This window comes from Trachypithecus francoisi, unplaced genomic scaffold, assembly GCF_009764315.1.
Source record: "Trachypithecus francoisi isolate TF-2019V2 unplaced genomic scaffold, Tfra_2.0 Lachesis_group3, whole genome shotgun sequence".
Classification (NCBI taxonomy): Eukaryota; Metazoa; Chordata; class Mammalia; order Primates; family Cercopithecidae; genus Trachypithecus; species Trachypithecus francoisi.
Window position 1 is genome coordinate 5,840,008 of NW_022681468.1, and position 26,617 is coordinate 5,866,624.

General features: G+C 51.1%; 1 protein-coding gene, 1 long non-coding RNA gene and 1 other non-coding gene across 3 annotated transcripts; 1 reads left to right on the forward strand and 2 right to left on the reverse strand.

Moving 5' to 3' along the window:
- LOC117071378 lies at nucleotides 1-11,527 on the reverse strand. The gene is made up of 3 exons (XR_004432272.1): nucleotides 11,259-11,527; nucleotides 7,248-7,377; nucleotides 1-220 (listed from the first exon to the last, which is right to left on the reverse strand). It is a non-coding gene; the product is annotated as an uncharacterized LOC117071378 (long non-coding RNA).
- On the forward strand, nucleotides 2,636-26,569 carry RTL1 (retrotransposon Gag like 1). The gene is made up of 4 exons (XM_033191305.1): nucleotides 2,636-2,753; nucleotides 2,972-3,050; nucleotides 12,801-12,868; nucleotides 21,395-26,569. Exon 4 carries the CDS (start codon nucleotides 21,481-21,483, stop codon nucleotides 25,558-25,560), a length of 4,080 nt encoding a protein of 1,359 aa, XP_033047196.1. The 5' UTR covers nucleotides 2,636-2,753; nucleotides 2,972-3,050; nucleotides 12,801-12,868; nucleotides 21,395-21,480; the 3' UTR covers nucleotides 25,561-26,569.
- Nucleotides 8,340-8,416, reverse strand: LOC117071917. Its single transcript, XR_004432640.1, has one exon. It is a non-coding gene; the product is annotated as a small nucleolar RNA SNORD112 (small nucleolar RNA).
- Nucleotides 26,570-26,617: the final 48 nt, after the last annotated feature.

Consider the following 26,617-nt stretch of genomic DNA (forward strand, 5'->3'; position numbering starts at 1 on the left):
GCTTCAGGGGTTAATGCTCTAACCCTCTCAATGACCCAAGGAGAGATCCAGAACTTGCTCCATTTTCAGTGAGAACACTGAGGTTTGCTGAGGTTGAGTTTCTCATTTAAGGTCCAGGCAGATATTCAACCCCTAAACTTGTAGCCATACTTACCTTCTAGAGCCCCAGATCCTCTTGAAAGGGCAGGAGATAGTTTGAACACTGACTTGACCAAGTCAACTGTAAAAGAAATTTATGAGTCAATCAAGAATATCTGAATGCTGCGTAGATGTTGGATAATATTAAGGAAATGTTATTTTTAACTGTAATAATGGTATTGTGGTATATTTTTAAGAAAGAAAAGCTTATTTAGAGATACAAACTAAAAAATGCTCAGAGGAAACAATATGGTGTCTGAAATTTGCTTTGAAATAGTCCAGGGGTAGGGGCTGGGGAGTGGGGGTAGAGGCACAGTTTAGGGGTTAGACAAAATAAGAGGGCGAGGGTTTGATGGCATCCATTTCCGGGTGATGGCAATATGAAAATTGAGTGAACTGTAAAAATACGTACTATTTTCTCTAATTTTATGTTGTTTGAAATGTCCCATAATAAACGGATTTTTAAATCAACAAGTGAAAATACAGTGCAGGAGATGAAGGGCTGGGTGTGGAGGGTGCCATTTAAAAGAACAGAGGGGCCTGGGGTATGAGAGAAATCTTTCAGGATAGCAGGGAACTGATTTGCAGGGGGCAAACGCCTCAAAGTGAAAAGGGAGCTAGAGGGGCTGTATCCAGAGGGAAGAGAATCATTCCACGTTGGGTGGACCGAGGACGATGTACCAGGGTGCAGAGTGCTGCAGAACAAGACACCCACCAGCTGCCCAGAGACCTTCCTGCACCTCCCAGCGCTCCTCTCCCCCACTCTCCCTCCCAGCCCCTGCCTCCCCAAGTCCTCCAGCTCTCTCCCTGACCCCCAGGCCCTTCCCTGACTGGAAAAGGGCCTGAAGGTACCACTCTTTAAGGCAGAGCGGCCACCTGATGAGCCCTTCCCTGGGACTCCGGTCCCAGCTTGGTTACTGGGACAATGCTGTCTCCCATTAGACATGCTTTGAAGGAAGACCCTGGAGCAGCGGGCTCAGTCATGCTGGGAAGGATTCAGCTGTCTAGCTTTCAAATGCCTTTTTCTCTTTTTTTTTTTCTTTCTTCTTTTTTTTGGGGGGGGGGAGGCTTTTTTATTTCTTTTGGAAAGATAAGAGTTGATGCTTTTACCCTAAAACTGTGTGCCAAGCCGCTCTGGCTATCCTCAGCCCCACTCTTCCCCGTATCTCTGTAGCCCTCCTTTCCGTCCTTCATAGGCTGCAAGCTGACTGGCGCCCGACCCCAGGTCCACACCCACCTTCCTCTACCCCCTGGTCCACCCACCACGCCTGGCCTCCTCCCCTACTCCTCTCTTTCTGGCCCCGCTGCAGAGTCTCGGGCCCCTCGGCTTCCTGGGCGCCTGGCCACCACGCAGCGCCTGGAAGTGCTCCCTCCCTCATCTCTCATTCCCCACTTTGGAAAGCCGGCCACCGGACAGGACAGCTCCCGGGACAGCTCCCGCAGCCTGCTGCATTGCAGCGCAGCCGTCTGTGAGGGAGGGGCGCAACCTGCAGCCCCCGCCCCCCAGCCCCGGCCACCCCCGCCCAGCAGCCCCCAGCCCCGGCACTGCCGGCCGGCTCCCCCGCCGCACGCATCTGTCGCAGTTAAAAGCGCCGCTGCCAGAGCAAAACCGCCAGTTCCTCTTCACTGTCCCCCTCCTCACTTTTCGGGCTCAAAAATGTGGCCCAGGCAGCCCCCTTGTGGCACGTGGGGGCGCCACAGACTCTTGGCTGGTGTCTGAAGAATTCAGACTGATTCCACCGCACCGTGAGTTGGCACAAATCTTCGGTGGCCCAACTCCTACCCGATGCAGAACTCTGTTCAGCGGCCTCTCTGAGTCGGGGGCACCTCTCCCCTCCCCTCTGCCTGTCGTCCATACCTCTCCCTTCTCCCTCCAGGAAGGAACCGAAGGAACTCTCCTGTTGAATATTGCTCTGACAAGCAGACAGGTGTCTGGCAACCGTGATTGTGGTGGTAGGGGAAGAGGGGGGCCAGGAAGGTGGTGGGAATGGGGTTTTTTCTCGAAATGATGTTTGGTTTCCATCTCTTATCTCACAGATGGGAAACCGAGGTGCGGGGAGGGCCATAGTCCCTGTCTGTGTCAGAGTCAAGGCTGGAGATCCTCCTGCAAGGCCAGCCTGGGGTATTTCCCTGAGGTGCTGGGGCGCCCTTAAGACGTGCCCCCTCTTCCCCCTCCCACTTGTCCAGCCCCAATCCCTCCAGATCTGGTTCTCCCCGTCCGGAAGCCCTGGAGGGCCCCTGGATGTTCTCCGTCCTCTCTAACTCACTGTCCACACAAACAAGCCCAGCCCCCTCCGTCTCTATCTGCAATCTACTTGCAGACAGGCAGGGCCCTCTCCACATCAGGTTAATAATGCCATTTTCATAAGCCTCTGCCCATAGGTGCTACCACCTAATTTTGAATCTGCCCTTCAAACGGATTGGGCCACAGAGGAGCTGGGATCTCAAGCACCGCTGGGAGGTGCTTATAACTAATCAATCCGTCCCCTGCCCACCCACACCCCCCCAGCACTCGGCACAGCCTCGCTGAGCAGCCTTCAGCAGCAGGGTGTGGTGGGGAGCCTCAGATAGTCTGGGGTTCCATCCTGGCCCAGCCTCACACCAGCTGAGAGACGGTGAGTACAGGACTTTGCCTTTCTGTGCCTCAGTTTCCTCATCAATCTAATGGGGCTCATGAGACCAGTGTGCAGGGTTATTGCCCGGGTGAGTTCTTTGCAGACAGCCCAGTTCGGGACTTGGCTCCAAGATGGGGCTTCATAAATCTCCATGCCTGCATCCCCTCTTGATCACCTCGATTTCCAGTGACTTATTCCCTGTTTGTTTCCCCCACCAGACCGACTGAGCTTCGAGGACAGGAAGCCACCGGCATCACTTCATTCCCAGCCTCACGCTTGGGACTGGGCCCCGGGAAGGTAGGTACACTGCGGTGGCTTGGAGAATGAGTGCATGGATGGATGTCTATCCCATAGTCTATGGGATGCCTGGACCCCACTGGGTTTCTCCTCCCCAGATCCCTCCCTGTCTAAGCTGGCCCTTCAAGGAAGCCACCGGGGAAAATGTTCCTTTATGCCTTTATGCTTTACCCCTCGTGCTGTTATATACGATGCAAATTCTCGGTCTATTAAATGCAGATGTGGGCTCTGCATGTCATTTCTGCTGCCTGCTGTATCTACTGTGAGTTCCGCAGGCCAGGGGCTGCCTCCAGCTGACTTGATTTGTGCGATTAAGCCAGCAGAGGGGACTCCGCCAGGAGAGGTTCCCGTTTGTATTGGGAGCGGGGTCTTGAAAGCCCAGGCTGTTTTCTCTCTTGCGACACTTGTTACATACCTCTCTCCCTCCCTGGGTCCCACCGTCTACTCCACAAGCATTTATGAAGTGTCTGATGTGTGCAAGCCTACACTTATCTCATTTAGTCCTTACTTCAAGCTGGTGACGGAGAAACTCTCATCTCCATTTCACAGGGGAAAAGCTGAGACTCTGGAAAGTAAAGGGAATTGTCTCGCAGCTAGAGAGAGCAGGGAGTCAAGCCGGTCTGTCTGGCTCAGGAGCCCCCAGCCCTGCCGCAGCTGCCTACTGCTGCTGCTGCTACTGCAGGGCTGACCAGGGCTGGCTGGGAGGCCAGCAGCTCCTGCAGAAAAGGCAGGGGGCTGCATAAAGAGCGTTCTCCCTGGCAACTGGAAAAGGGGCCATAGAAAACCCGAGAGGGCTTAGAAGCCACTGAACAGATAGACACGGAGCAGCTGGCCCCAGGAGGGGAGCACCACGCCCTCCCCTGGGCTTTTAGCAGAACAGCAGGGCAAAGGGCTTTGTCCCAGGTCTAAAGGAGCAGAGACAGAGGTGTTAGGACAGGTGTAGAGGCCCCCAAACCTGTTCCCACCATTGGTGGGGGTTTTGCCATTCAGCACAGAAAGGAGATGACTGAAAAGAGAGGGAGCCTGCAGCCTGCAGAGATCGGAGGGCAGAGGGGGCAAGGAGGCTGCCGCACAGCCGAGGAGGCAGATGCAAAAGACAGGGGAGGGCTCCGCAAAGCAGCTCTGTGTGCGAGCCCTGAGCAGGCTGCTTGGGGAGAGAGGGAGCTCCCTGTTACAGGAGGCATCCGAGGGGAGAGAGGCAGGCCGGTGCTTGGCTGATGAGGCTGCAGCATGGTTTCCTGCCCAGGCTGGTGGCCCACATGTTTAGGCCTTTGAGAAGCTCCTACAGCATCAACTCCTGAGCAGGCGAGCGGGCAAGTGAGCGAGGCAGCCAGAGGGGACCAGGCAGGGGTCAGTGTGAGACCATTTGGCCTCTCCCAAGTAGCTTGCCCTGGGCTAAATGGCAAAGGCACAGAGATGGTTGGCGGGGTGCCTCTGTCCCAATAAGGCAATGAGGGAGAGGAGCAGAGAATGGGGGTGAGTGCCTGGGGCTGGTGGGGAGAAGTGGGGACTATCCTACAGCCAACTCCCCTCTTGAGGGCCAGAACACCTAGAGTGGCCAAGCACCTGCTCTGGCTCCTGGGCCCACAGAGGCTGGCCTGTGTCCTCTCTGGGGCAACAGGCTGGCAGAGTGAGTGGAAGGAGCAAGGGGGTCTGGCAGGTTGAGGGGCCCTTATCTGGAGGCTGAGCAGCAACCACAGATGCAGCCAGCTGCCAGCCTGTGACTTAGATGTTCTGGGGACTCATGAAAGCTCCTCACACAGTGACCGAGCTAGGGGGCCTGCCTGCTGATGAATGCAGCCCACACTGGAGTCAGGAGCTGTCTCTCCTGGCCCATTCACAGGGGTTCAGTTCCCAGGAACTGTGGGTAGACACAGCCTTTATTAGGGGACCTCTGCTAGACAAGCCTCTGTTTTGCAGTTTCTAAAGGAGTTTTCTTGCCTTTGTTCCCAGTGCAGGCACTCAGCATGTGAGTGTGTGTGCACATGTGTGTGTGTGTGCGTGTGTGCATATGGGGGACGACTGCAAGGCCAGCCAGGGCTCCTTGTCTGTGAAATGCCCAAGGTCCTCAGGGGCAGAGATGCACTTCCATGGGGCAGAAAAATTTCAAGGAGGACAGAGTCATTCAATAATGGAGCCCGTCCTCACTGCCGCCTCATTGTCCTGCTCCTGACAACCCAATCTGTCAGCCCTGGGGTTGCCACAGCTGCTCCGACCCGCCGTGGGGGGGCAGCATCGTGTTGCAGGTGGAGCACGCAGGCTGGTTTGCCTTCCTGGCTAGCAGACAGACAGACTGCCCTGGCAGCTCAGTTAGGCACTGCAAACCCTTCGGGAAAAACTGTTTCTCGGAGCCTCTGTTTCTGTTGGTTTTTGTTGGTGCTGTTGTTTTAACCTATTAAAGGGTTGATTTGAAGCTGCAGGTGTGAAAATGTTTGGGAGAGTGACGTTTACATGTGTGACATAAATGGGGAAGGGGGCACAATGCAGGGTGCAGAACAAGAGGCACCCACATGGGAAATTCTGTGAACAGGGATTTCTGGCTCAGGATAGCTGGTGGTGCAGAAAGGGTTCTGGAGGGCTTTGGTGTAGATGTAAAAAGTTACCAACCCAAATCCCTATTTAGAGGCAGAAGTTACAGGGTAGCAAGCTCTTTAGTCCCTGCCGGACACAGAGGGGACACTTCCCCTATACTCCTTTTTGCTCTAGCTCCCTTGCACTGTGCTTGAGGAAGTTAGGAAATGGGTTTCTGGCATGAAGCACAGGGTTAAATTGCAGAGACCTGGACAGCTCTACATACGACCGCAGAGAAATAGCCCCAGTGTCAGACATGTGGCCGACCAGGCTCACGCTCCTGAGTAAACAAATCAAAAATTTCGGAGAGTGGAGCCTTTGTTCACAGTGGCCGAGGAGGTTCCCTTTTGTGTAAAAGGCAACGTGCAAGTCATACTTCCACTAGGTAAGGCTGTACCAACACACAAAAAGCTCATTTAGCCTGAGCCCAGCCCAGGGAGAATTTTCTGTGAAATTTAGGAGAAGTCAGGTTTGGCCAGAAGTTTTTCCAGGAATTAAGAACCTCTGGAGACTGTAACCACTGTTCCTTCCGAGCGACCCTTGCCAAAGTCTATAAAATATGAGCCTCGAAAAATCTGCCTGAGGAGAAGTCTGACTTTTTATATGTTATTTACATAAAGATAAACTCTCAGCAAACTTTTCGGGAAAGCCCGATTAAAAGTGGTAGGGCAGCCCCTTCCCTGGCCCCCAGGTGTTGCAGAAAGCACACCTTTCCCTGGGAAGGTGTCTGGGACGGGGGCAAGTGTCAGCTTTTATTTCCCCGTCATGCTCTCTCTGGCGTTTTTGTTTTCCTCTGTTGGGTCTCCCTGCCCTGAAAGGGAGCGGCTGCCTGTCTCAGGGAGGGGGTTAAGCATTTCGTGGCAGGGTAAGATGGGGAGAGCTACCGAGTTTTGCCGGGTACTGCGTGTTGGCTACTGTGCTGGATGATTTATTTGCGTTATTTCCTCATTGAGATCTCAATAGCCCTGTGTGAGAGAGATTATGAGTCTTTTTTTTTTTTAATATCAGGAAACCAAGGCACAGAAACACTTGGGGATTTGCCAAGGACACGCAACTCAAGTCTATTCTGTAGCTGGGTCTGTGCTCAGGGTGGCTGGCTTCCTGCAATGCCTCCTTCTCCCCTCCCCTGGGAGAGAAAAAAAGGGACCAAAAGCCCAGAACACTGCCAGTGGCTCCTATTACTCCTGACGAGCTCCCCTGGGGGATGCTGCCTTGGCCTCATAGCCCCTCTCCCCCAAAGCCTGTGCTCTTTCTAGAATATGACTCTGTCCCAAAGGTCCAAGCACTCACCCTGAGCCCTGTCCTTCCCCAGAGCCCCTCATCGTTACTCCAGTCATCATGTGTCCTCCTCCTATTCTGGGACCAGACCCGTTTACCTCTGGCAAGAAGGAGCCATAATGGCAATCAGCCATTTCCAAGCTGTAACCATATCCCAAACCTCATCCCCAGAACTCACAACACTGAGATGCTACTCCTGCACCATGGACCCCATGACCCTGGGTTCTGGGGCCCTGCACAAGGCAGGCATCAGGGGAACTTGGTATAGCGCAGGCTGGGGCAGTTGGGGGTGCCAGTCTGAGCCCCACCCAGACGGGTGTTTGCAGCTTTACAACACTGCAGACTTACCCAGTGCCACAGGGCAGATGACACGATCCTCTGACACTGCCCATCTGCCTATCGGTGCAAGAAAGAATTCGAGGTGGTTTTCACTGAGGCAAAGTCAGATCCAGGCAACACTGGGGGGAGCCCAGGGCTTCTAGAAAGGGACAAAGGAAGGGGAGTGATTAACAGTTGGCTAGTTTTATTAATTCTAGAAAAATGCAAAACTTTCCCTTTAACTGGGAAAAAAATGTCAATGAGGCATCCCAATTCCAGGGCCAGGATTTTTGAACACAGTATTTTGGGGGGCACATCTAACTTTGGGCTCCCCAGCAGGGATATTTCAAGTCTGCTCTTTAAGGCCGGAGAGAAGCTGGCTGAAAAGGCATGGCCAGGCGAAGCGTAAGAAGCAGGGAGCCCGCTGAGGAACAGGTAGCCCCGTGGGGATGAGGCGCGCCTAGCAGGGAAACGGCAGTGGGGAGGGGCTGAGGCTGGCGAGTTCCAAGCCAGACCCTAAAGGGTCTTCCATGCCAGGATAAGGCCTTATTTTTTGGACCCCATCCCGGAAGCTCCAGGAAGTCAGATGGAGGCTTTAAAGCAAGACAGTAACAAGGTCAAAACGCCATGTTAGAAAGATCACTCAGTGAAAATAAACTTTTGCAAACAATTTAACCCACCACCCCATCTCTAAGAAGCTGGGGAAAAGGAACAGTCGAGGATGTGTTTACAGATTTAGCTGCAAGAATGCTCACTGCAGTGTCGTTGGTAACAAAAAAAAGGCAAACAGCTTAGATCTCTTTTATCGGGCATCAGTTGAGCAGAATCTATTAATTAAAACCTCAATTTGTGACACGCTTCCTCACTTATCTGCGTAAGGACCATTTTTATTTTATGTATTCTTTTTTAAAAGATAATTTAATGAACACCTATGAATCTGTGACCCACCCCGAAGGCTAGGACTGTGACCAAAGCTTCTATCTGCACATTCTCCTCCCCCAGAGCACTTTCAGCTGAGATTTTCAACAGCAGAAAAGAGTGTAATCAACAATGGTGCATACATACCATGGAATATTAAACAGCTCTTAAAAGGAATGAACCAGCCGAGACCTATTGTCTTCTAATGGACCTCAGTATTTTGTGCAGAACTGGATTAATCATGATCTTTTGTTCATAAACACTGTCTCATCATTGGTCCAGAAAGGCCGCCTTTTATTTTGCTAATTTATGCACTCATATATTCATTTATAATAATGTCATAAACACTCGTGAGCCCACTCCCCAAACCCATATCTCAGCAATTACTTACACCTGCTGCCACAATTCACCCCCACCAGGGTAAAGGACCTGAGGCTTTCATACCAGCAGCAAGGTGGTTAAATAAACTCTGGTGTGTACAGCTCACAGGATACTGAGGTGTTGTTATAAGGAATAGTGTTGATCTTTATTATCTCTAAGCAGACTCTTGAAGAAACATGAGCTGCTGCGAGAGGAAATGTACACTATGATATAGTTTATGTAAAAAATAAAGTCATAGATTTTAGAGGTATATTTATCGACATATGCAAATGCACGGAAAAAATATCTGGAACCAGATGCCTGAAACTGAGAAGAGCAGTTAATTTGCTGGGGGGTGGTGGGGAGGGATGGAGGGAGGCATTAAAGATGGCTTCATCTGCAGTCGTTGATTTTTACTAATGCATGTATTAATTATCAATCTATTTCTTGCATAATTAGAATAAACATTTTGTGTGAGGGGGATTTAATTTGTTTGTTCACTTGTGGGTAGTTTTTGTTTTTGTTTCTGTTTTTACAAATACAAAGCAAAGAGTATGTTTGCTGACGGATTGGGAGTGGGTACATATGCCCAGAGCAAGTTCTGCAGACACAGGGGATTTATTTTATCACAAATGTCTTTTTTAAGAAACATCTATATGCTCTCACTGGAGTCCCAAGCCTCCAAGCAGCCTGTCACTGACATGGGGCCAGCAGGTGTGTGCCCAAGGCTGTGATTTCACCACCCACAGTCCCAAATCCCTGCCAAGCTGCCCAGCACCCACGGGGGAGCGCTTTACTTTTTGGTCTTTAAGAGGACCCAAAAGCCAATGCCCTCGCCGGTGTTCTTGGAGATTAGCCCAGTGGAATGAGACCTCGGGGGAATGTGACACGAGATAGGGCCAGGCAGTGGGGACACGGACCTCTAGAGAGCTGCGGCCTGGCGACTCACATTCATAGCTGAGCAGGCTTGCTGGTAAGAAGCTGGGGCCTCACCGTGCCCCTTGACAGCTTGATTCCTGTGCAAAACACACGCATGTTTCCTCCCGACTCTAACCTAGAGGGACTGTGGCTAAAGGGCACTGGCATTTCTAACTGGCAGCTGCAGGAGAACGGGAAGGAACCTTGCCCACCCTAGCCCACCCCCACATCCAGGGGAGGCACCCCGACTCCCATCAGAAGCCCCTCTGTCCCCAGCTCCTGCTTACACACTAAGCTTCAGGCCCCTTGCAGCCATCATAGGCTCTCAGAATCCTCAAACAGGCACAGGTTTACACGTGCGACAAGGATGTGACAAGCATACTCCCATCTACATAGAAAGGCACTGAGGCTCCCAGACATCAAGAAGACAAAACTAAGCCCACTTTACACCCAGTCAGTTGACACCCTCATCCTGCTCAGTCTCCATCCGCACAGATCAGTAATTGGTTAATCGGTTAAATGTCTCCCCTCTCGCTGAGCTAATGCAGACAGAGGCCTTTGAGAACTTCTTTCCCCTCTGCCAGGCAGAGACCTATTTTCAACCATTACTTTGTGCAGAAGAAATCTGAGACAGGTTAAGCAGCCCTCGGCCTGCATGCCTCGCTCTTAATCACCTTTCCTGCATGTAAGGCTCCACTATTTATTACCTAGCATTTTATTTTAGACTGGGTTTGGTTCCTGTGAAAACCTTGAGGTGATTGCCATAGTTTTGCAAATATAATTTTTTTTTTTTTGAGACGGAGTCTTGCTCTGTCACCCAGGCTGGAATGCAATGGTGTGATCTCGGCTTACTGCAACCTCTGCCTCCCGGGTTCAAGCTATTCTCATGCCTCAGTCTCCTGAGTAGCTGGAACTACAGGCATGTGCCACCACGCCCAGCTAATTTTTTGTATTTTTGTAGAGACAGGGTCTCACCATGTTGGCCAGGCTAGTCTCAAACTCCTGGCCTCAGGTGATCCACTCGCCTCGGCCTCCCAAAGTCCTGGGATTATAAGCGTGAGCCACCACACCCAGCAAATATGAAATATTTTTATGGTAAAAAAAAATGCAGTGCCCAGACTGAGGTTACCTGCATCCAATTGGCGTATCCAGGTTACCTACAGGCTGGGGTAGCCCCAATTGGAGACATTCCACTCCTCTCAAAGTCCACATAAACCCAGCCAATGCCAATGAAAGATATGCCATTGCCTCAAGAAAATGCCCTCTGCAACCTCACGTCGCCCTTCCCCTCCACCCCAACCCGGCTCCCCACATCATCCCTTTGGATTCCAAAAAATGAGAAGGGCTTGCAAAAGGGCCATCTGGGGGCAGATCCACCTAAAATAGGTGCCTTTTCTACATGTGTTGAGCATCTACTATGTGCCAAGCGTTTTCTGTTTTATTTCCTTTAAGGTATCGATCAAGGCAACTCTTGAAAGTTGCATCCCCATCCTATGTAAGACGGGGAAGATGATTTATAGCCACACGTCCACAGTCATCCATCTCCCCTAAGCAGAGCTTGCCCTATCTGACCCCCACAGTCATCCATCTCCCCTAAGCAGACCCTGGCCTCTCTGACCTCCAGGTAGACCCCCTGAGCCCCGTCCCAGATGCCCCCATGCACATCTGTATATCATGGTGATAAACTTTAACACCACCCTTGGTTTCACATAGCAGACAAACAAGAGTTACAGGGTTACTGGGTTTTTGGATAATATACTGTGTTAAGGTTATATGACCCTGACTCCTCTCAGACCCCGTCTCCCAATAGGGACTATCGGGTGGAAGAGAGAAGAGTGCACATACCTGGCAGGGCACCAAGCGAGTCTGGAAGGCTGGTCTTCTTCAAAGTCAGACTAACAGGACCCCTCACCCCTCCAAGCCAGGTGCCATCCTGGGGGCAGCAGGACTGGGCCATGCCCTGGCCTCAGAAACCCCCGGACCCACTGCCCACTGGGGGCAGTGAGCCTCAGCTGCAGAATGAAGGGCTTGAGTTAGTTCAATTCTAAAGAATCTACAAATTTGCAAATTGTTGAAATTTACACATTCGGACAAGCAATATAGTTTTTCAGACCTTTTGATTTGGTCGTGGGCCAGGCATCTGCTCCCTTCCCAGGAGAAAGCAGCCATCTCCCCTTCACACCACCTGGGAGGGCGAGAAGAGAAACTGGTCACTCGTTGGCACGTCCAAATGGCATCTTGCCTCTCTGAGCCATTGTCCCAGGCCTCACCTGCTGCCAGCAGCCCTACTGTATTCCGAGGGAAGGACGGGACAAAGGAATCACCAGTGCAGATTAATATGAGGGAGCAGGACAAAAACCCCATGGGGTCACAGTGTATGGGGACCCAAGGTGGAAAGGATGACCAGCCTGGGGCGCAGCCACTTAGAATGGCGCATGCAGGTGGCGAGGTCAGGAGGAAGGAGTTGCAGCTCCGGAAGCTAAATTAAGATTTACTCAGAATCCAACAGAGGCCAGGGTCCAGACTCAAATACACATTTTTTTCTTTTTTTTTTCTTTTTTTTTTTTTTTTGGTTTTTGTTTTTGAGACAGAGTTTCACTCTGTTGCCCAGACTGGAGCCCAGTGGCATGAGCTCGGCTCACTGCAGCCTCCATCTCTCAGATTCAAGTAATTCTCCTACCTCAGCCTCCCAAGTAGCTGGGATTACAGGCGCATGCCACCACACCCAGCTAATTTTTGTATTTTTAGTAGAAACAAGGTTTCACCATGTCAGCCAGTCTGGTCTCAAACTCCTGACCTCAAATGATTTGCCTGCCTCGGCCACCCAAGGTGCTGTATTACAGGTGTGAGCCACCCCACCCAGCCAGACTCACATAAACTTTTCTATCCATTTGCTAGAGAGCAAAATGGGCATCCACCAAGGGCAGGAGGCTTCCAGGAGCTGAAGAGCAAGGCTGCAGGGCCATGGCCAGCGAGGATGCCAGTGAGGCTGACGCTCTGACTGGACTTAGTCCTTGCCCAGTCCAGGTTATTAAAGTTAGCATGGGCCCGGGTGGGTGGATGTATGTCCCAGGGCCTCGGATTCCTCTTCTGAAAAATGGGGATTATAAAAGGAAGGCCCTCACAGCTTCTTAGAAGGATTGAAAGAGTGAAAACCTGTAAAATGCTGAAAGCAGCGCTTGGCACATAGTAAGCACTCAGGAAGCATCACGGAGGCCCCCAACGTAGCCACATGGAAAAAAGAAGCTCACAACAGAAAGGAACACAAGCAGAGCAGGCGGGAAGACTGTGTGTGTGCACTGTGGTTGCTATTGTAGAAAATGTATGCATATCAAAAAGACTGGACTTTCATAATTAAAGAAACAAATGTATTCAATAACTTTTTAGTGAGCAGCAAGGATCAAGTGGCACAGGACGGGAGGAGATCCACTTGAACACTTGCAGCCCACATCAAGGTAAGATGTGGGGCAGAGGTCCCATGTCGACCTCCCCCAGGGATCGGGTGGGCAGGCAGGGGAGGTGGGGCAGTGAATGGGATGGGCTGGCACTCAGGACAAGGGTTAAAGGGTTCATTTGTCTGTAAGCAAAAAACATAACATGGTGGTGAGTACTCAAGGCCTCTATTCAAATACTTGAGCAGCTATAATTAGCAGGTCCTGGGCCAGCTGTCCTGTCCCTCCTCCAACACCAAATAAGCTAGAATGAGTTGGGAATGACAGCAAGCACCTTTGTGGGAGATGGAGGCAGACAGTGAGACCCCCACTCTTGTGGTCTGGATGCCCCCCAGGCCACGAGGCTGGCAGTATCCACACCATGGAATGAAGATGGCATATCTGGCCCTGAAGGTCCCGACAGGTCCCCAAATGGCAACTGCCAAACCCACTCTGGGCATCTGCTCCTGCCCTCACCGTCTACCAGGGGAGAAAGGAGAAACCTGGCTTTAAACCCTGCCTCTGTCTCTCCGGGGCCTTGTGCCAGCACCTCAACCTCCAAATCCCAGCTTAACTCTGTAAGACAGCGGCACATCCCCCAAGTCGTTAGCAGCAAAGTCAGTTTTAGGGGTGAGTGGCTAGAATCATGCCTGACACAGAGCAGGTACTCAGAGACTCATTAGAATGTATCTAACCATCCCTTTCTGGGTCACATTCCGTCTTCCGCACGTACCCCTCACCAACTCCAGTCATCAGCCTGCCCCTCCCGGGGAAGGTCTTGTGCCCCGGGTCCATGCACCATTGTCGCTGATAATCATGGCTCCAGAGCAGCCGCTTCACCCCGCTGGACTCTAGTTTACTCACTCTCCAAGCAGGGCATCGTCCCCTTGTGGGGTTAATGGGAAAATTAAACTTGACACCATGCATGAAATGCTGTCCAAACCTTCACCGTTCCGATTACAGTGGGTGTTCTGGAAGTAATAATTGTAAGAATTCTAATGACAGTAGCTATCCCTGACTTGTCCATAGCATTTACAGTTAACAAAGAGCTTCACACACCCGTCTTCCCTGGGAAGGAGGTGCTCCTACCTTTCTGCAAGTTGAGAAACTGAGGTTCTGCCAGGTTAGCCAGCCTCTCATCTGCCTCCTGCCCTCATTCTAGTTCCACCAGGCCCCGAGGTGGGGCCCTCCCTGTTTGCCTTGAAGTCTTCATCTTCCTGCTCTAAGAACAGCCACACTCTTAGGCCTGCAGCCACCTGGGCTCCTCCATGCAGCGAGAGTAGAGAGAACCTGCTCTCTACTCTCGCTCAGAATAGAGAGACAAGCAGGTTCCACTCTTACACCCCTCCCAGCCCAGGTTAGAAAATCAAGACAAGCCATTAGAAGAGACCACATGGTCTGTGCTTTCAACCATTGCTCAGATTTGGCAACCTCTGTTTAAATGAAACAATATGATGACCCCAATTTATAGGAGCAGCTGGTGGAACTAAGGCAGCGATGGGTGTCCCTGAGCTCCACCTGTTGGGCCAGCCACCTCCTCTCATTACTGTTTCCCAGGGCCCCCCACAGGCACCTCTCAGGAACCCCAGAGCTACAGGAGCACATCGAGAAGACCACTGCTCAAACCCTCCCTGTAGACATGGGGAAACTGAGGACCTGGGAGAGGAAGGTCACGTTGACAGTCAGTGCCCATCTAGGCTAGGAGGCTTGTGCAGGCCTGTCCCTGCCCACTTGCCTTGAAAGGCAAGATCAGCCTCAGGAGCAGCTGATTGGCCCTGCTGATTTGGGCAAGACAAGGACAAGCTCACCCGTTACCCCTCGCACAGCCCCTCCCGCAGGCGGCACACGCCCCTTCCCAGGGTTATTCTGGGCAGAGTGATCCAGCTGCCCCCTGGAGCTGCCAGTCAAGCGTGGAGGGGGCAGGGACACCGCGGCAGGAGTGCTGCTGGGCCCAGGCACTGCCTGTCACCTCAGTGGCTTAGCAAGGTGAGGGGCTGGGGGTCCCTCTACAGAAGACCCCTAGCCTGCTGGGTGGTTTGGGATTTAGACACACCCTGGAGACAGCCTAGTTCTACTGTAACTCCCTGTTCCTCCTTCCAAAGACTCAGTTTCCCCATCATTATGATGAAGTCTGAGGCCCATGGGGCCTGGCGTTCAAGGACCTTGGTCCAGACCATAGGGGAAGAGAGGGAATGTCCGAGACTGGGCTGCCCTGGGCCGAGATGCCAGCAGCCTCCCACCCTGTAAGGCTCAAGTCATCTGTAGCCACAGTTAGGGCTGCACAAAACTGAAGGGTCCCAGGGGGAAGGACTCCAATGTAAGCTATGCCAGGCCAGCAGCCCCAGCAGACTCCACAGTCCACTGGGACCCCCGGGACCCAACCCAAGCTCCTCATGAGGCCCTCAGGAAGCTCCCAGGAATCTCACCAGCCTCCTCACCCACTCCCACCGAATGAGCCATCCTTGACGCTTGTTCATACCAGGGAAATCAGGAAGGCTTCCAAGCCTTAAGCTGCCATGGACACATTTTAACCTTGACATGAGTTCAAGAAAATAAATAATAATAATAATCAATAAATAATAACAAACCCTCCCAGGATCCTTGCACGCCCACCCTCACCATGACGCTATGCCTTCCATCCACAGGAAGCCCGAGCAGGCCAGGCAGCAGAGGGAGCTGCTAGGGGTATTCATTTTGAGGCTACTCCACCCCAAGACCCAGTAGCTATGATCCTCAAACCCAAGGAGCTCTGAGCACCACCTACACGGAGGCCAAGATGGACAAGGATCTTCACCTGACACCCATCCTGGCCACCCAGAGAACCAGGGGCCCCAGGTGTGACTGGGCTAATTTCTGGAGGCTAGGAGAGGGGGCGTGGCCAGCATTCCAGAGAACCCACATCTCCCTTACTCCCCTTTCCATCCTCACAGCCTCCCTGCTCCTCACCAGCTTCACCTTCCTCCTCAGCCCCCCAGCCTCCCACCCTCCTCCCCTGTCCTCACCTCTCCCCTAATTCCTCCACCCCGGCCCCCCGCCCCAGGCTCAACTCTGCTCCTAAATATCCTCTCATCTCCTCTTCCAAGCTCTATTTTTAAAATCAGATTTCCTTTACTGTACAGGCGAGCTGACAGAGAGAGGTATTTGCTGAGGGATTTGTCCCCCCCATGGCCCCCCCACACCCAACCCTTCATAGACACACGTTGGCAGCCCTGACCCAATGGGCCACTGGCTCAGAGGCAAGCAAGGAGCTGACCCGACCGAGGCTCTGGGCACTGAAGGTGGTGAGGCTGGGGCGTCTGTCTCTGAGTGTTGGGGGGGGAGAGGGTCCCACTCGAAGACCTCAAAGGCAATTCTGACCCCAAACCAGGTGCATTATATGCTGGGCTTCTTTTTTTTTTTTTAAATAAGGTGGGAATTTTCAAATCAATAGATATTTCTTAAAGAAATTGTCATGAGATTTGAGAACAACACGTATTGAGCCACATTTGAAGGACTGAGAATATGATTTCTGCAAAGCCCAGAGAAGAGGTAGGGCCCAGACTTTGGCAGGCCGGCTGGTAGGCAGTTGAAACCAGATGGCAATCCCAGAGTGCCCATCTAAAGCCAGAATTTGGAGGCCCGACAGGCCTTGACAATGCCCAAAGCCCTCCCAGAGAGGCAGATGCTCAGCAGGTGTGGAGGGAATCCCCTCGCCCTGCTTCCAAGGCCCCTCACTCACCTCCAGGGGAGTATTCGTCTCCAGGACATGAGTCACATCTCCTTCCTAGTGATGACCTGCAAGGTGGGTCTGCCTCCATTTCCCTCCATCGGGTATCAAGCACCATGCCTAGCCCAGAAAAAGAATCAGGACATGCTGCTGTATGAATTAATTAATTATGGGCAGAGGGACTTGGTTAAGAAAAAAACAAAGAAATGAAACATTTGGGGACAATAAAATCGAAATGCGTTTGGAGGTTGGAGAATGGGAAACTCAGTCTTGTCAGAGCATGAGGAACAGGAAATGGGAGCCGGAAAGTGTAGATGGTGAAAAGGTCTGGTTTCATGCGAAAAGAACTTCAGCTTTATAGTTTAAGTAAAGAAGAGCAATCTAAAGATTTTCAACATAAGAAATACTTGGTCCAATTTTCATTTCATGCTCAGGCATTTAGATTTTATGTTGAGGACATGAAACCTGACAGGTTTGAAGCTAGGAGTGCCATGATTAAAAGTGGGTGCCTTGTAAGATAGTGAGGCTTTTTGTCGTGATGAAAACACGTTAAGATTTTAAGCAAGAGTTTCATAATTTGAGTTTCCTGGGAAGAAATCTGGACTTTGTTTTAAGGGATGACAGGATCAAAGTTTTATATCATGCTAAGGAGTCTGGATTTTTGCCAAAGGGTTTTAAGAAATGTGATGATGAGACTCTTGCTTGTGGGAGATAAGTATGCAGAAAAACATGATAAAATCTATTTTACGGGTAACTGCTTTGGGATTCACATTACAAGTAACAAGGAAACACTGGAAATTGTAAAAGAAAAGTAACGGCCACCAATTTAACAATCATGTGCAAACATTTTGACTTTCAGTCTTGGGAGAGTGCCAATTTCAACCCACAGAGCTTGCCTAGGAGGTGTGATTAATGTTGACACCAAAATTGAAAGATTTTAATCAGAGAAGTTAAATGATCAATATTGTGAATATGAAAAGAAATTTGGAATTTATTTTGAGGCTCCAACATGATTAGATTTTTGCACATGCCTAGGAATTTGATTTAGCCAATAAATCTTTCTAACAGAGTGGCCTGGTGAGTTTTTTATGTTTGATAAATAGTATGCAGTGAATTACAAAATAAAATTCACATTTTATGCTAAGAATTTTGACTTCCATTTACAATTAAGAGGAATTATAAGATCAAATTTTATATATTATCCTAGGAAGTGTGAATTTTATTTTAAGGGATGACATGATCAAATTTTTATATCATGTTAATAATTTTGGATTTAATCCAATAAAGGGCTGAAAGCAGTAACAGGATGAGATTTGGGGTTTTTTAACAGACCATCCTGAGAGAAATTACATGGTAAAATGTTGCATTTTGCGTTAAGTAGTTGGGACTTTATGTTACAGGCAATGAAGAAACTTCGAGAAGTTTTAAGTTGAGAAGTTACATGCTCAAACAAGTGCATTTTGGCGCAACTAAGAGACACGATCTCTGTGATAAAGATGATAGGATCAGATTTTGCTCATATGCTAAGGAGATGTGATTTTACATGAGAGTTGAAAGCATTCAAGTGTTGTATTTGGAAGGGGTGGGGGATGAGCTCATTGAGCTCATTGTTGAAATCTTATGCAGAGGCGTTTGGATGTCAGCCAGTAAAGAGTTTTAAGGAGTAAATTGATGAGAGTTTTGTCTCCAGAGGAATTGGATTGTAAACATATTTTAAGTTAAGGTGTCTGGATTTGATGAACCAGATAATGAATAAGCATGGGAACACTCCTAAGCAGAGGCATCCCCGAGGCACGAGGGCACCCAGGCTGGACTCCATGTTGAGGAGACAGGTCATTTATAGACAGAGCATGTTTTTATAAAAAGAAGTTATATGATTAAATTTACATAGCATGCTAAGAAGTTTGGACACTATTTTGAGGGATGACAGGATTACATTTTTATGGCATGCTAAGGAATTTGGACTTCAGCCATTAAGAGAATTTTTTTTTTTTTTTTTTTTTTTTTGAGAGGGAGTCTCCCTCTGTTGCCCAGGCCGGAGTGCAGTGGCACAATCTCGGCTGACTGCAACCTCCCAGGTTCAAGCGATTCTCCCACCTCAGCCTCCAAGTAGCTAGGATTACAGGCATGAGCTACTATTCCCAGCTAATTTTTGTATTTTTAGTAGAGATGGGATTTTACCATGTTGGCCAGGCTGGCCTTGAACCCCTGACTTCAAGTGATCCACCTGCCTTGGCCTCCCAAAGTGCTGGGATTACAGCTGTGAGCCACCGCACGTGGCCCATTAAGAGATTTTTAAGGCAGTAACATGGCAGAAATTTTGTCTTGGGTAGTCAGAGAAATTTTATAGTAAAATGTATTGTTCTATGCTAAAAATAATTAGACCTTATCTCATAGGTGATTAAGAGATAGAATAAAGCTTTAAGCAGAAGTTACAAGAGCAAATTCGTGTATCTTGCAAGGGAGTGTGACCTTTTTATTTTGAGGAATGACATGATCAGAATTTTATATCATGTGAGGAGGTTTAGAATTAAGCCAGTAAAGGGTTTTAGGAGTGACCTGATGAGATTTGGGGGTTCGTATTGATCAGTGAGCAAGTAAATTACATAGTGAAAATTTTTATTTTATGCTAAGTGGTTGAAACTTTACAGGCAATAAAAATGAATTTTTGTATGTGTTAAATAGAGAAATTATGAGATGACCTTTATTCATCTTGCTAACAGTTTAAACTTTGATGTTAAGAAGTATTAAGATTTTTCTAACATGCCAAGGATATTAGATTTTGAGCTGAAGGCAGGAACATTGAAGGATTTAATCATTCATATGGTCGAATTTGTAAATATGTTAAGGAGTGAAGACTTTATATTAAGAGAGTGCATAATCTAGTTTTTAAATCATCTTGCTAAGAAATTTAAATTTTCACCAATAAAGAGTTTTAAGTGAGAGACATGCTGAGATTTTCATTCTTGATAGATGAGTCTGCAGATGAATTACTTAGTTACATTTTGTATTTCAATTAGAATTTTATATTAGAGGTTTGGAATTTTACAGTAATAATGCATACCTCAGAGGACTTTTATGGAGAGGAAATGAGTTACATTATGCAATGTGCTGTATATATATTGCTGCAGTGATGATGATGATGATGATGATGATCCTTATAATTCTTATACCATGCTAATTTGTATACTGTGCTTTTAAAACATGTCATCTCTACCTTGAGGACTGACAAAATAAGAATCTTATATTAAGGCCCTTCCATTTTAGCCAGAGAATAGTTTTGGTGAGTTTACATGTCAGATATGTTTATGCTAGAAGGTTTGGATTTAATATTGCAGACAGTAAATAAACAGTGGAAGGCTTTAATCAGAAAGACTGCATGATCAAATTTAAGTGTCATGCTAACAAGGGTGTACATAATTTTGAGAAACAGCAGATCTGAATTTTGTATCCTGTTGGAAAGCTTGGATTTTAGCCAATGAGTTTCATGTAAGGGGGAACGCATGGTTTTTTTTACAGATGGGTCCAGTGGCTTAGAAGAAAACTGTGAAGTAACAAAAGGTGTTAAACGTATAAAGAGCAGTAACTGTACAGCTAATCTATCAGATAATCAAAGCTCAATTTGCTCTGCCCCAGCAGAGAAGAAATATGCAAATAACCCCAACCAAGACATTTTCTTTCAATTCTGTCTCAGCCCATTGAAATCACCCAACACTAGATTTCCAAAAATCCACTCTGAGACCGTCAGATTCCAAAGATGTCACACGCTCCCCCCAGCCCCCACATTCAATGTCCCAACTCTGCCAGATACATGTCTCTGTTGGGAGGGCCCAACCAGCAACAGAGAGAAAATGATATTTGCTAGAATGAGGAGACCAGCCCTACTGGAGTGAAGAAGGGGACCTGGAAGGATAAGATTGGGAAGGCATGCAGACATGCTTGCATTGGTGAAATTGAGGCCAGATGTGTGAAGTTCCAGAAGCCTCACAAAGAGGTCAGTCCTGGGAGAGTGGAGATTGTAGGAAGAGAAGATTATTTGAAGATCTCCTCAACAGCTCAGAGCTCAGGAGAACGTAGCATTGGAAGGAGACCAAATCAAGAAAGAGAAATTGGCCACAAGTCTGAGTTGGAATCAAGTAACAAATACGCAATTATCTAGCACATAGTAGGTATGTTATAAACTTTATGAAAAAAAAAGAACCCAGACCTATACACACCCCTTGAAATTTCTATTTTGAACATGGGGAAGGAAATAAGAGCTATTTGGGGCTGCTGACCCAACTGATGGGACAGTGACCAAGTGCCCATTTTCTCCTCTTCCACTGCACTGGTGAAACAGTAGGCATCTTTGCTAGAGATTCCCACCCCACAACCAAGGCAGCTGGGCTTGCTCCAGAGCCATGAGCCTGCCAGGGGTGGCTTTGGATGGTGCTGAGATGTGACCTCTGTAATTCTCAGGTGACCAAAGCAGGAAAAGAGGATTGACCAGGTGCATGTGCCAGGGTGAAATGGAGCAGCCTGTGCACACTGCCAGATGTCCACCTGCCACGGTGGCTGCTCCCAGCCGGTCACTCCACAGAGTTTATGGGCTCACATCTATGGAAGAAATGGACAGGACAGGCAGACTAAATAAACCCGGAAGGCAGGTCAGGGGTTGACAGATCTTCCCTCCCTCGGGGCGCCCCAAGTGACCAGCCAAGGAGGCGGGCTTGGATAGAAGGCTTTCCCCCATTTCTCTCTGCTCTGATTAGTTGGGCATCTGATTTGTCCTTGAGACGCTGACACTGCCACCTCATGAGATCCTAAACTACTGCCTTTATCCCCCACTTCCCCTCCACCACCAGGTTCTGATCTCCACGGTCCCAGCTACTGACTGGACGCCATCACAACCTTACCAATCTTCAGAATACACTCCTTTCCATCCGACGAAATGATAGAACCCTCTGAAGACTCATTTGAGACGATGATGGAGCATAAGAATCCATCATCAAAACAAATGGAGTCCTCCGAGGGCTCATCCAACACCACCGAGGCGACATCGGGCAGTGGAGTGCGGGGAGAGGCAGGGCCAGCCAGCAACCCAGCCCAGGAAAAGAAAGAGCCACCCAGTGGCCCACTCGAGGAAATGGAAGAGCTGCCCACTGATCTACTCCAAGACATGGAGGAGCCATCCAGTGGCCCACGTAAGGAAATAGAGGATCCACCCAATGACCTACTCCAAGACATGGAGGAGTCATGCAACGGTTCACACCAGGCAAGGGGGGATCCACTCAGTGGAGCATCTGATAGGATGAAAGAAGCGTCAGTCAACCCATCGGGAGCCCGAGAAGAGCAAGAGGCTCACACTGACCTGAAGGAATCGGGAAGGGAGGAGACTCCTCAAGAAGAGCAAAACCAGACTGAGCACTCAACCGCAGAACTTATGGCCATGGTGAGGTCCATCATCTCGCTGTACTTCCGAATGCAAGACCTCAAAGAGCAACAGAGAGTAGCAGAAGAGATCTTGATCAAAGGGATCAATGCAGGCCAACTGCCCGCCCCAAAGCACTTCTCTGGCGATCGCAGAGAATTTCACGAGTTTATCGTACTCTGCCAACTGACCTTACAGAGCTACCCAAGAATGTTCTGTAACGACCGTCTGCGAGTTGGCTATGTCATCAACCACCTCTCCGGCTTGGCATTAGAATGGGCCAAAGCTCTACTGCAGGAAAACAGCCCCCTGATGGGAGACTTCCCAGCCTTCCTGGAGGCCATGTCAGAAGTGTTTGAGTACCGCCAGACACTGCGTGTGGCAGAAGAGGCCATGTTCACGATCAGGCAGGGCAGCCGCTCTGCCACCGAGTACATCGATGAGTTCCAGAGCCTGGTACCCATCTTGGGCTGGCCAGATGAAGTCCTGCAGGCCCACCTGTGCCAGGGGCTCAACGAGGAGATCAGGCACTATCTATTCCGGGTCCCTCAGCCGGATTCCCTAGACAGTCTGATTGTGCTCATCCTGCAAATAGAAGAGAAGCTGGCAGAGAGAAGAGCCATGCTCAGGCTGCCCCCCGAGGCCCGCCCCCGGAACCTGACCTGGATCGACTCACCTGCTCCAGAGAGGTGGATGGTCAGCAGCTGGCTGCCCAGCGAAGTCCATCCGGGCATCAACCGCGCCCACCTCTTCCTGCTGCTCATGGTGAGAGTAAACCCCTACCACAGCATCGCCGTTCAGGCCCTGGTGGATTCAGGAGCTGACGGCAACTTCATGGATGAGAAGTTCGCCCAGGAGCACTACGTGGAGCTTTACGAGAAGCCTTACCCACAGCCAGTCCAATCCGTGGACGGCTCACTGATTGGCAACGAGCCTGTCTGGCTCTACACGGAGCCCCTGGTGTGCATCCACCAGAACCACCAGGAGTCCATCGAATTTGACATCGTACCTTCACCGAACTTCTCCGTGGTCCTAGGCATCCGCTGGCTCCGAGTCCATGCCCCTGAAGTCGACTGGATCAAAGGCCGCTGCACCTTCCACTCTCCCTACTGCCTGAAGAACTGCTTTCGCCCGCCCCCGCCATGCATTGCCCTAGAGAGGCACAGCATGAGCCTGCTACCCGGATTGCCGCACCCATACTCAGACCTGGCCGACGTGTTTAACCCGAAGGAAGCAGATGATGAGACTTCCGACCAGCCAAGCTCAGACGGATCCGATGATCTTTCTGAATCAGAGCCCTCTGAGCTTCAGCAGGCTGGAGACAGTGATCACAGCGAGACCTTTTACGAGTGTCCCTCCACCGCGCCTTGGGAACCTGTGGGTGCCAGGATGCAAGAAAGAGCCAGGCTACAGGAGGAATACTGGGACCTGCAGGACATGCTGACCGACAGACAGGACTACATACAGATGATTCCGGAACTGTTTGACCAGTTACACGGAGCCGCGTGGTTCACAAAACTGGAGCTGCGTGGGACCATTGTGGAGGAAAGCGTGAACGTGCACGGCACCGAAGATGTGTGGAAAGCAGCGTTTGGTTTGGAGCTTCAAGAGATGAAGAGCTACCAGCCGTTCGCGCTCTCCCCAGACCCTATCATACCTCAGAACGTGATTCACTTCATCCTAAAGGACATGCTAGGGTTCCTTGTGCTTTCTTATGGCCAGGAAGTCCTGATCTACTCAATGAGTCAGGAGGAGCACCTCCACCACGTCCGCCAAGTCCTGGTCCGCTTCCGCCATCACAACGTCTACTGCTCCCTGGACAAGAGCCAGTTCCACCGCCAAACCGTGGAATTCCTGGGCTTCGTCGTCACCCCCAAAGGGGTGAAACTGAACAAGAACGTCATGACCATCATAACAGGGTACCCTACCCCTGGCTCCAGGCTATCTCTGAGAAACTTCATCGAATTCGTCTTCCCCTACCGCCACTTCGTGGAGCGCTTCAGCATCATCGCAGAGCCCCTGGTGCGGCAGCTGCTGAGCTCCGACCAGTTCTACTGGGGAGTCGAGGAGCAGGAGGCCTTCGAGTGCCTCAAGAGGGCTTTCCGCAAGGCGCCCCTCCTCCACCACCCGAAGCCCCAGAACCCATTCTACTTGGAAACCGGGGTCACCAGCACGGCCCTGCACGCCTCCCTGATCCAAATTGACGAGCAAACCGGCAAGAGAGCCTGCTGTGCTTTCTACTCCCGCAACATCTCCCCTATCGAGGTTGAGTACTCTCAAGTGGAGATGAAGATTCTTCCAATACGGGCTGCCTTCATGGTGTGGTGCCGCTACCTGGAGAACACCGAGGAGCCCATCATGATCCTTCTCAACACAGAGGATCTAGCCTCTCTGAATAATGACAGGCTCACCGTACTTCTCCCCGGGCATTGGGTCTTCTTCTTCTCCCACTTCAACTTTGACGTCATGGAACTGCCAGAACAAGATGGTGGCCGAGCGCTGCCACCTGTGAGAAACCTCCGGTGGAGGAGAGCCTTCCAGAGGAACACCGCAGCCAGGCAAACCCTGCTGCTCACCTCAAGGGGATTCCCCAGGGATCCAGCCACAGAATCCGGGGAAGAAGAGAATGAAGACCAGGATGAGTCCAACGAACAGACCCTACAGCAAGAGTTGCTGGCCACAATACCCATCGACCAGATCCTCAACAGCTTCCTCGCCCACTTCAGCATGGCCCAGATCAGGGCCGTCATTCTGCACTTCTTCCGAGGCCTCCTGTACTGGAAGAACATCCTAGCCCTGGCAGCCATCCTCGTGCTACTGCGGGTGAGGCAGTGCCTCTCGGTGCTGCCGGCACCCGCCATGCAGGTGGCTCGGCCCCAGCCCCAGCGCTCCCTACGACTCATCCTGGATTCGTCCCTCATCGCAGGCAGTAGCATCACGACAGCCATCACCCAGCTGCTCACCCAGATGCCCGCTCTCGCGGGCGCAAACACCATCCCAGCCCGGGAGCTGGCCGAGTTATTCCTGGGTCCCGGCCGCTGGCAGCGAAATGCTCTGCACTCCCAGACCCACCGAGGCCTGCAGTTCACCCCTGGGTTCTGGATGACGCTGTGTGAGTTCTTCGGTGTCAGAGTCACCCCCTGGGAGGGCCGCCTCCCTGCCCTGCGTGAGAACCGCTACCTGGAGCTGCACGTCGTTGGTGATGAGGATGTCGTCTTGCGAGAAGCCCTGCAAGACGACCTGCAACGTTACCGTCAGTGTGGCCTGCATGACGGCCTGCAAGACACCTCGCAGGACAAGCAGGACAACGACGTGCAGGAGGCCTCACCCAGCCACACAGGAGCCTCCCACCCACCCCGCCCACGCCACCTCATGGATCCCCAGGTCCTGGAATTCCTCAGTAGCCGCCTGCTCCACATCCGCAGTGCAGACGGCCAGCTGCACCTGCTCAGCCGGGAGCAGGCGGTCAGGGCCCTGAGCCAGTTCCTGACCCTGATCTACAGGCAGGCCCTGCCAGTCCCCGCCTGGGGGAGCCAACCCAGGGAGGAGGCAAGGCTGGAAGAGCTGCCTGACGAGGACGAAGATGCTGACCTCGACTGAAGACGCCTCCCCGTCTCCAGCAAAGACTCCCCTCTATTTCTCGCCCCAGTGCCTCCTGATGTCCCCTGGCCTCCCTGTGCCTCAGCCTGCTTCGCTTCCCTTCCTGCCACTCCTGACCCAAGAGGAACCCACTTGTGAAGGACAACAGCTTCTTCAACTCATCAACCAGCAATGCCACCTGTGCTAACGGACTATCCAGTCCTCAGAGACCCAGCATCAGCCCTGGACTGGGAGTTCTCAGTTCTCCAGGTCCCAAGCCCGTGCCCAGGAGTGACATCCATGAGGGAGAAAGCAGTGGCGAACAGGAAGTGACCCCATGACGCACGGCCAGATGAAGAAGCAGGCACAGCAGGCACAGCCAAGCAAGCGGGTGCCAGGGCCCCCCACCCGGCCTGGCGACGGCCACCCTGTGCCGTCCTGGGACACTGACCTCGGGTGCTCCACTGACTTCTTCTACCTCCACCGCCAGTGCTCCTGCTCCCCTGAGCTCCCGCCCCCGCCCCCCAACCCCCATCCCCCCAACCTCCCGACATCTGATGATGTGGTGCCTCCCTCACCCCCATCCCACCCTGCAAGCAAGCCCCCCCCACCACATCTGCTTCAGCTTTCTTGACCCCGCCTTCCTCTGGCCCTGAGCTCTGGACTTACCTGGACAAAGCCGCTCTTTGGGGCATCCCGACGTACCAGTGCCACTTACCAGACTTGCATGGCGAAGAGGGTCCCTTCAAGCCTTGGGGCACCTCCCCCTCCCAACACTGAACACTGGGCAGTGCAGGGGCCCCCCATAAAGGGAGGGGGTCCCAGAAGGCACACAGGCACCCAGGGGACCATGCCGAGTCACGGACAGGCTCTAGCCACACTGCTGCTTTGAACGGGGAGAAGACCTTTCCCCACCCCGAGCTTTCTCACCCCCCAATCCTTTTGCACTCTTCAATTAAAGCAAAATAAAAGACTGTCTGACTTTGGGGTTTGTTCTAAAAGTGGAGGTGGTGGGTGGAAAGGCAGGGGAGGGGACACGCATGGGAGGAGGGAGGGAGTAGGCGGGGTGGGGGAGGGA

Coding starts and splice junctions, on each gene's coding strand:
- RTL1 (XM_033191305.1), top strand. CDS start 21,481: ATGATAGAACCCTCTGAAGACTCATTTGAGACGATGATGGAGCATAAG.